Here is a 10,000-nt window from a genome sequence, read left to right as displayed (position 1 = left end):
TCTGTCTAGACCACATGATGACATTTCCCTTCTGGTTGACTGTCTGTCCAGACCACATGATGACATTTCCCTTCTGACTGTCTGTCCAGACCACATGATGACATTTCCCTTCTGGTTGACTGTCTGTCCAGACAACATGATGACATTTCCCTTCTGACTGACTGTCTGTCTAGACTACATGATGACATTTCCCTTCTAACTGACTGTCTGTCCAGACTACATGATGACATTTCCCTTCTGGTTGACTCTCTGTCCAGACTACATGATGACATTTCCCTTCTGGTTGACTGTCCAGACAACATGACATTTCCCTTCTGACTGACTGTCTGTCCAGACTACATGATGACATTTCCCTTCTGGTTGACTGTCTCAAACGGCACATAAAACCTACGGGAACAAGAGTTTTTTTCCCAAGCAGACAAAAAATCCATTTTGTAAGGTAGACAGAGATCTGCCTTGCTGTTCTCCGTCAGATAAGCTCTCTCCATTACCTTACGACTACAGCAACAAAGACACTAGTTTGTGCCTCTGTTCGATCTAGACTAAAGTTCAATTATGGCAATGCCTTGTGGCTGACTGTCTCAAACGGTACATAGTTAAAACATTCAAAGGAGCAGAACTCATCTGCAAGGCTTACACCCAAACCAAAGAGACGAAACCAGATCACACCTCTGCTTTAAAAACTGCATTGTCCCCCGTCGAAGGAAAGATCCAGAATATTCTTTCCCTCCTTTGCCGTACCTACTTCACAAGTCATCTCCAGCCTAAAGTTCTAATCTCCTCTTTGCCCATTCACCTTTTCAACCACTCCGTCCATCTACAGAACACATCACTCTCTGCACACCAGACACCTGGACAGATACCTCGGGGGGATGAAAATGAACTCATTCCCTTTGGTACCAAGTCAGTTACCAACCAGGTCATCTCTACCCTTGTGTTCATCTCTGGCTGCGTTATACTACTTTCTCAGTCTGTTAGAAACACTGGCTTCTACTTAGTGAAACATTGCACATGGATGCACATATCAAACATTTGTGCCACACTCTGTTCTGTCAGCTAGGTAGAATAGGTAAAATTGGCTACTTCCTTTCCACTGTTGTTGCCAACAAACTTTCCGATTTTTTAAAAATACTTTTTAGACTGCTGTAACACAAAAGTGCAAAATTGCTGCTCAGAACACTTCACTAGCTTCCCGTGATGGCAAGAATCCAAAACAAAATTCCTTGTCTCTGCTTTCAGTATTTATGTTACTACATTATGGCACTGTGCCACTATATCTTTCGGATATTCTCCATCTACACCATTCTTCTAAGACGCTACACTCTCTCGACACCTCTCTGCTGAAAGGTCATCGGTTCTCTCTTGAGGCCTTTCAGCAAAACAAGATTAATTTCTGTCCTCAGCACTGCTCTGGAATTCCTTGCCGCTGTCACTCAGACAAACTCAGTGTATCTCAAATTTAAAAAGAAAGAACTTAAAGACATGCCTCTTTGGATTTCACCTGTCTCGCTGCGTGTGAGTGTGTGCTTCTTTCTGTGTTCTGCGTATGTTGTTGATGTGTTGTGTGTGCTTCTTTCTGTGTTCTGTGTATGTTGTTGATGTGTCGAGTGTGCTTCTTTCTGTGTTCTGTGTATGTTGTTGATGTGTGTGCTTCTTTCTGTGTTCTGTGTATGTTGTTGATGTGTTGTGTGTGCTTCTTTCTGTGTTCTGTGTATGTTGTTGATGTGTGTGCTTCTTTCTGTGTTCTGTGTATGTTGTTGATGTGTTGTGTGTGCTTCTTTCTGTGTTCTGTGTATGTTGTTGATGTGTGTGCTTCTTTCTGTGTTCTGTGTATGTTGTTGATGTGTGTGCTTCTTTCTGTGTTCTGTGTATGTTGTTGATGTGTGTGCTTCTTTCTGTGTTCTGTGTATGTTGATGTGTGTGCTTCTTTCTGTGTTCTGTGTATGTTGTTGATGTGTGTGCTTCTTTCTGTGTTCTGTGTATGTTGTTGATGTGTTGTGTGTGCTTTTTTCTGTGTTCTGTGTATGTTGTTGATGTGTGTGCTTCTTTCTGTGTTCTGTGTATGCTTTTGATGTGTTGTGTGTGCTTCTTTCTGTGTTCTGTGTATGTTGTTGATGTGTTGTGTGTGCTTCTTTCTGTGTTCTGTGTATGCTGTTGATGTGTTGTGTGTGCTTCTTTCTGTGTTCTGTGTATGCTGTTGATGTGTTGTGTGTGCTTCTTTCTGTGTTCTGTGTATGTTGTTGATGTGTGTGCTTCTTTCTGTGTTCTGTGTATGTTGTTGATGTGTTGTGTGTGCTTCTTTCTGTGTTCTGTGTATGTTGTTGATGTGTGTGCTTCTTTCTGTGTTCTGTGTATGCTGTTGATGTGTTGTGTGTGCTTCTTTCTGTGTTCTGTGTATGCTGTTGATGTGTTGTGTGTGCTTCTTTCTGTGTTCTGTGTATGTTGTTGATGTGTGTGCTTCTTTCTGTGTTCTGTGTATGCTGTTGATGTGTTGTGTGTGCTTCTTTCTGTGTTCTGTGTATGTTGTTGATGTGTGTGCTTCTTTCTGTGTTCTGTGTATGTTGTTGATGTGTTGTGTGTGCTTCTTTCTGTGTTCTGTGTATGTTGTTGATGTGTGTGCTTCTTTCTGTGTTCTGTGTATGATGTTGATGTGTTGTGTGTGCTTCTTTCTGTGTTCTGTGTATGTTGTTGATGTGTGTGCTTCTTTCTGTGTTCTGTGTATGTTGTTGATGTGTTGTGTGTGCTTCTTTCTGTGTTCTGTGTATGTTGTTGATGTGTTGTGTGTGCTTCTTTCTGTGTTCTGTGTATGTTGTTGATGTGTTGTGTGTGCTTCTTTCTGTGTTCTGTGTATGCTGTTGATGTGTTGTGTGGGGGGAAGGATTGTTTCTAAGTATTGTTATTCTGTTTGTGAGTTATTTGCATATTGTGATGCATGTGGTTAATTTCAAGTATTTTGAAATGGTACAAAATGATATTGGTGCTGAATTATATATCGTTTGGGTGTTGTGATGTATGATATGTAGTGTGTGTGTGTGTGTGTGTGTGTGTGTGTGTGTGTGTGTGTGTGTGTGTGTGTGTGTGTGTGTAGATTAGTGTCTGAGTGTTTGGGCAGATGGCTGTGCAGGGTTTTCCATATGAGGTGTCGTTTCAATCTTTAGATGCATGTTTTATATATCGTTTATACACTGTGCAGCGGAACTCAGCATGTTTTATCTCCAGTTGCCTTGCTAAAACATTCTCATGAGAACCTTTGATTGAGGGAGACGGCGAAAAAGAAAGAAAAAAACCGCTGTACTGATAACATTTCCGAATGGACAAGAAAACTCATTTGCAGAGAGCCAGACTTTGACACACAACCGACAGAGCTGGAGGAATCTGGTGAACAGTTCTCCAGTGCAGCGCCCAGTGACTCTCCAAGGGATTAAGGGCGATGAAAAGACGGAGAGGAAGTATGTGCAAGTGCATTCATGATGGATGCCCCCTCCCCCACTCTCTTCCCCTCACCCACCACACTTTTCTGTTTATCTTATGTGACCCCGACTGACTGCAGTGACGTAACAGCCTACATGGAATGATGAAATAAAACATTTCTGAACTGAATGGATTACTACCCACACCCTTTGACCCCAAACCCAAACTAATCAATCTAACCCACCGCTACTCTTGGTGAGAAAATAAACACCAATCGTAATGGAAGAATGTCTCAAATCAACAAGGAATAGTTATGAACGCCGAATGCTGATAAACAACACACAACAGACTAAAATGTTCAGCATAATTGCCTTTCTCAAGCTAATGGATAGAGACCACGGCCACCTTTAGACGAAGGGCCATGGTGTACAAAATACTGATTTGCATGAGTGGTTACGTCTGGCAAGTCTTTGCAGCCTTTGTTCAACACATGAGTACACAACCAGAAGTTCAAACCGCTTCCAGACACACAGCTGTAGGCTCCCACGTCTCAGTGCTCCTTACCTCCAGTGGCAGAAAGACAGCGGTGACATTGCCCTGACCAAAAGCGGACAGGTCAGTCACTGGCCGACCATCCACCGTGATCCTCAGAGAGATCACTTTGCTGTTGAGACTGACCCCGGCTGTCGGCCTGTCCTCAGTGTCTCGGTCTGTGCTCTGGGCCTCGGGCGTGTCTGTGTGGGTTGTGTCCCTTTGTTTGCCCACTTGGAACAGACTGGTCTGCTTGATCACGCTGGCTGACAGTCTGACGTCACGGCCTGAGTTGTCTGGAGCAGATAATTGAGGTCAACACTGTTTCCAAGACATTGCTATCCACCCTCTGTTACACAACCCCATAACCCCTCCACTAGCCACCTTAAAAAAAAATAAAAAAAAAAAAAAATATATATATATATATATATATAGATACATATTATGTATATATATATATATATATATATATATATATATATATATATATATATATATTAAAAATTAATAAAAGTTGAAAGCCAACACCTATTTGGTAAACAAAGCAACAAAAAAAGAAAAATATGACTACGCTTATAATATATACATATATATATATGTGTGTGTGTGTGTGTGTGTGTGTGTGCACAGAGAGACACACACACACACACACAGAGAGAGAGAGAGAGAGAGAGAGAGAGAGAGACATTTTAAGAGACAAAGACTGCTGAATGCAATGATAAACATTCTCGCACATGACGATCATTGTCATGTTACCAGTGCTTTATATGCCTTTCAAAACAGCAATGAGAACCGTTTTCCCTCTGCTATCAAGATTCACCTTCCACGATACTGCGGCCAATCTCCCCAGGCAGCATCACGGCCGTGTCCACGTCGGCAAACGTGTCGGCATCTGATTGGTTGTTGACAGAGGTCACGTCCTGAGTTTCTCCAGCCGTGTTCAGCCGGAGTCCGAAGACAGGGGACTGGGGGGCGGCGGTGAGGTTCCAGACTTGCAGCACGGTGCTGCTGGTCTGCAGGCGAACCGGACCCTCCTCCAGACTGACTTTGTCCGCCAGCTGCTCCACGACCCCGATCAGCCTGTTGGTGGTGTTGCCAACAGAGTTGGACTTGTGCAACACGGTCAGGTTCAGTTCCGCCACTGTGTCCACGATCTCTAGCAGGTCTGTGGCTGTCTGAAAGTGAAACATACGATCGGGGTCGTTATGGGTAAGTCTACTCAGAAATGTGTAATCCCGCATTTTTTTTGGGGGGTGGGGGGAAGGAGATGGGAAGGGGGTGGGGGGGGTCCTGAGCATCCCTGCATTTCATAAGCCAGGATATTTCGATGTCACATATCAATGTTATGTCTATCAAACAGAAAATCGGTATCACAATCTTTTACATTAAGAGAAAACACAGTGCTACATTCTGTCTAGGTATATATCACACAAAGTCTGTCAAAGGAAAGCTCAGTATCACATGTCGTTCCAAAAATCAAAATTGAGTTCCCTTCACACAAAATTACTTCAATCATAATTTTCCATCTCATTTCCACAATATATATATATATATATATATAGAGAGAGAGAGAGAGAGAGAGAGAGAGAGAGAGAGAGAGAGAGAGAGAATAGTCATCGGATGAGACGATAAACCGAAGTCCCGTGTGGAGCATGCACTTAGCGCACGTAAAAGAACCCACGGGAACAAAATGCTTGTTCCTGGCAAAGTTCTGTAGAAAAATCCACTTCGATTGACAAAAAAATAATAAACTGCACGCAGGAAAAAATACAAAAACATGGGTCGCACTGTAGTGTAGCGACGCGCTCTCCCTGGGGACAGCAGCCCGAATTTCACACAGAGAAATCTGTTGTGATAAAAAGAAATACAAATATATATATATATATATAGTGATAAGAAACTCTAGGGAGAGCTGGAAAGTACAAGGTCTTCAAAGAAGAAGCCCCCCTCAGTCAAGTGTTTCAGCCCTTAACTCCTTACACTCTAAGGGGGCCGGGCCGCACCCAGGTCATGACTCCAGGATGCCCTTGTATTGCCGCCTTTTTATTTTCCTGGTCCTCAGAAGGTTCGAACCCGCGCGTCCAGGGTGGTCGCCGCTTCAGGACTGAGTCACCTTTTCTGGCAGACGTTTTAACCACTGAGCTATCGTATGCCTAGTTTGAGTAGGGAAATTTAATGCTTATGAAGTCCAGATCCAGCTGGAACTCTTTTCTGCTGCTTCTGCCATTGCCTTGAGACCCCGTGTCCTCTCTCTGTCAGAAATCGGCAGCTGTTTCATGAGGCTGTATGCAGATTCGACCACATACCCTCTAGCACCAATCTCTATGGCCAGTACTTTGGCTTGGAAGGTTGCTGGCTAGACTAGCATAATTCTCTTATTATTATTATTATTATTATTATTATTATTATTGTTGTTGTTGTTGTTGTTGTTAGTAGTATATATATATATATATATATATATATATATATATATATATATATACCTCTCTCCATGTCTCAACGTACTTTGATTAATTGTTCTCCAACAGTGTGTAAGCAAGGAAAATCGGCGAGTGTAAGTATGCGTGTGTATCTCTGTGTACTTGTGTGTTCGAGATTATGTGTATGATGCCTGTGTGTGCACACACGTGTGTGTTTGAAGATTTTCATGTGGTAATGTTTTGTATGATTTTCATGTTTCCGTAATTGTAGTCTTTGATTCATCCATTTATGTAACTATTATTATCTATTTGGTTTGTTCTATGTCATTTATTATTCATATTTATTTCATTTATTACAATGTGTGTATGTGTGTGTATGCGTGTGTGAGGGCATGGTGTAAAGAAGCTTCCAGCTTATCCATTTTACGCTCAATAAAACATTTGTCATTTGTCATTTGTCATTTGTCTCATGTATATATATATATATATATATATATATATATATATATATATATATATATATAAACAACAGTAGACTTTTCATGCCTTAAAACTTGTATTCTTAAAAGCAGCAAATTTTCGCTGTCAAACAGCTTCTTCAGCGAAAATTTGCTGCTTTCTAAGAATACAAGTTTTAAGACATGAAAAGTCTACTGTTGTTTATATTTTTATATTTTACTGGTCTTGGTATTTACCTCAGTGCTTTCTTCAAGGAGCGGTGCCCAGGACACGAAAAGAGTGTTAACTATTTGTATGTATATATATAAAATATAGATATAATATCTGTACAATATTATGTATAATATATATACTATTATATTATTGACAGTATATATATTTTATTTGTTTGTTAAAGAAATTGGGTGTTGGTTTTCAACTTTGTTTTATCTATTTTTTTTTTTTAAACCATATATTATATATATATATATATATATATATATATATCAAGGGAAATACCAGACTGGCATTGCACTACACTCATCAAAGGACCGCTCTGTCCACCCCCTGCCACACAGTGGTCAGCTATTGTACAGGCAGACCTCCACACCCACACAGGACGGACCTGTGCAGAAAGGTTCTGGAGCTGGGAGGCGCGACGAAGGATTTCAGCCACCTCCACAACGTCTGCCGCCGATGTCTCTCCCCGCTGCTGCAGCACCTGTCTGGTCTGGACCACTGTCTGCTCCGTCGCTGCAGACTGTCGGGACAGACAAAGAAGCAGAGAATCAGGCTAGAAGAATCGCACCAGCAAGAACATGACCAGAACGAATGTCACAGCCAGACTTTGGAATACCGCGTCACTCACGGCATCCAGCGCTCTCTAGCATCGGCCTCGGATCCACTCTGTTTACCCATACCATGATTCAAACACTCCACTGTCAGCCGCCACTCTGTCTCTGCACCTTGCATTTGGAATGAGCTCCCCTTCGCTTCGTCAGATCTCCGCACTCAGCTCATTCAAGTCGCCATAAAACATACCTCTTCCCAAGATAGCTTCCCTTCCCTGCCTCTTCCTTGTTTTCAGTTTGTCAGTCTTAGTCATGCATGCGTGTGACTGGCTGGTGTGAAAGCGCTTTGATTTGTCTCTGCACAAGATTCAGCGCTATATAAGTACTAATTATTATCATTATTAAACTTATGTTATGTCTCTGAAGCAAATACTGACAATGTGGAGTGATGGCCTAGAGGTAACGCGTCCGCCTAGGAAGCGAGAGAATCTGAGCGCGCTGGTTCGAATCACGGCTTAGCCGCTGATATTTTCTCCCCCTCCACTAGACCTTGAGTGGTGGTCTGGACGCTAGTCATTCGGATGAAACGATAAACCAAGGTCCCGTGTGCAGCATGCATTTAGCGCACGTAAAAGAACCCACGGCAACAAAAGGGTTGTTCCTGGCAAAATTTTGTAGAAAAATCCACTTCGATAGGAAAAACAAATAAAACTGCACGCAGGAAAAAATACAACAACAAAAATAAAATAAAATAAAATAAAGGATGGCGCTGTACTGTAGCGACGTGCTCTCCCTGGGGAGAGCAGTCCGAATTTCACTGCACAGAGAAATCTGATGTGATAAAAAGAAATACAAATACAAGTCATGAAAAGGTCGGGTTCGTCAGTGTAGAAATGAAGAGGTAGATAATGAAATTTAGCCAGGGTAGCGTTCAGACCAGAAGTATTTCACAACTCTAGTCTCATCTGCCTGTGAAAAAAATGCCTTGTAGTTGTACTTCTGTTCGCTTTGACTTTGAACCCTCGCCACACATATTGTCATATGTCTCGGCATTACGACTGACATACCATACGTGAGATTCAGTTGCCTCTTTGTTATTTCCATGTACATGGAATCGGGGTGAAGCTGTCAGAGTTCAACTGACACAGGGCATACAGGATAAAGAGCTATTGTCGGGACGTCAGCTGGAGCTTAAACTAATTGTGACAATGGAAAAGTAAAACACCGTCTGAATGACCAGCATGGTTCTACGGTTCCTCGGGTTGGTTTAGCCAAGGAGGACTGCAGATTAAACGCACACGTCTATTTGTGAGAGCAAAAACACAAAAGGATGCACAGCTGTAATCCGCCGTGGACCACTCCGAAAGAAAGACTTGAACATAAGCCGCCAGACACAACTTTACGATCAGAGGAGAATTGCGGATTATATGTAAGGGTGTTCTGGAGAATTGATTATATGTAAAGGCGTTCTGTTCGGGGTAACTGCCTTATCATTCACGGTTCGATATAGAACGAAGTCCTTCATAAATTACCAATGTCACCAGGGCATTATAAACGCCAACAGAGGGCAGGTGACTCAGTATGACAGCAGAAACATAAAATGATGCAAATCTTACATCCGCAGTAGATTACACTGAGAAAGAATATCACGACTACAAGCTGTCATGGGCTAAATTAAGATCCGAGGAGAGTTTTAAAAAGGTGTCATGGTCAAGGTAACAGGCTTCCCATTCACAATTCGATACAAACGGAGTCCTTAATTACCATCGTTACCGGGACACAATAAATGTCGACACGGGACGTGAGACCCAACATGAAGCTTAAAACACGCAGATGAATACAAGGTCGATTGCTAGTGTGATGACACAAAGATTTCCTTGAAAAATACTCCGCTCAGCACCGAGATCTGCGTCTTCTATTTTCATGCCTTCAGACCAACCATTATAACAAAAGAGATCAAACTGAGCTGGAGTTCAGGAAGGCGTGAGCTGAAAACAATCAACGGTCATGTCAAGAAAGAGACGTAAAATGTAAAGACAGATGATATGATATGGTATGATATGATATGATATGATATGATATGATATGATATAGGTACTTATATAGCGCCTATCGTCAGTCGGAGACCAAGCTCAAAGTGCTTTATGCTCGCCCTTGGGCTCCCTGAGAGATGAAATAATAACACAGGAAAGAAAAGAACAAAACCCAACACAAAACAAATAAGAAAGAAAATAATGAGAGAACAAAAGAAAACGAAGGAAGAGGGAAGAATGGAGGAGACGAAGTATGAACAAAGAACAGGTTTCAGTTTCAGTCTGAAGGAGGCTTTAGGAGTGGAATCATTCATATCATTACGCGGAACAAGATGCTCTCACACAAGAAGTCAGCTTACCTTCGTCAGATTTCTCA

The 10,000-nt window shown here is 42.0% G+C and overlaps 1 protein-coding gene across 5 annotated transcripts in view; it reads right to left on the bottom strand.

The window, feature by feature from the left end:
• The window catches only part of LOC143281873 (adhesion G-protein coupled receptor G6-like), an 81,221-nt gene that overhangs the window by 16,583 nt on the left and 54,638 nt on the right, over positions 1–10,000 (bottom strand). For all 5 annotated transcript variants that reach the window (XM_076587135.1, XM_076587138.1, XM_076587139.1 and 2 more), the window contains 4 exons: positions 9,984–10,000; positions 7,426–7,560; positions 4,763–5,117; positions 3,976–4,238 (listed from right to left, as the gene is read on the bottom strand). The exon at positions 9,984–10,000 is cut by the window's right edge and continues 51 nt beyond it. In XM_076587135.1, coding sequence (XP_076443250.1) covers positions 3,976–4,238; positions 4,763–5,117; positions 7,426–7,560; positions 9,984–10,000 — 770 coding nt within the window. The remainder of the gene's footprint in view (positions 1–3,975; positions 4,239–4,762; positions 5,118–7,425; positions 7,561–9,983) is intronic.

Source organism: Babylonia areolata, chromosome 5 (genome assembly GCF_041734735.1).
Source record: "Babylonia areolata isolate BAREFJ2019XMU chromosome 5, ASM4173473v1, whole genome shotgun sequence".
NCBI classification, from domain to species: domain Eukaryota; kingdom Metazoa; phylum Mollusca; class Gastropoda; order Neogastropoda; family Buccinidae; genus Babylonia; species Babylonia areolata.
Note: the sequence above shows the minus strand (reverse complement) of the source record. Positions and strands in the feature narration are given on the sequence as shown.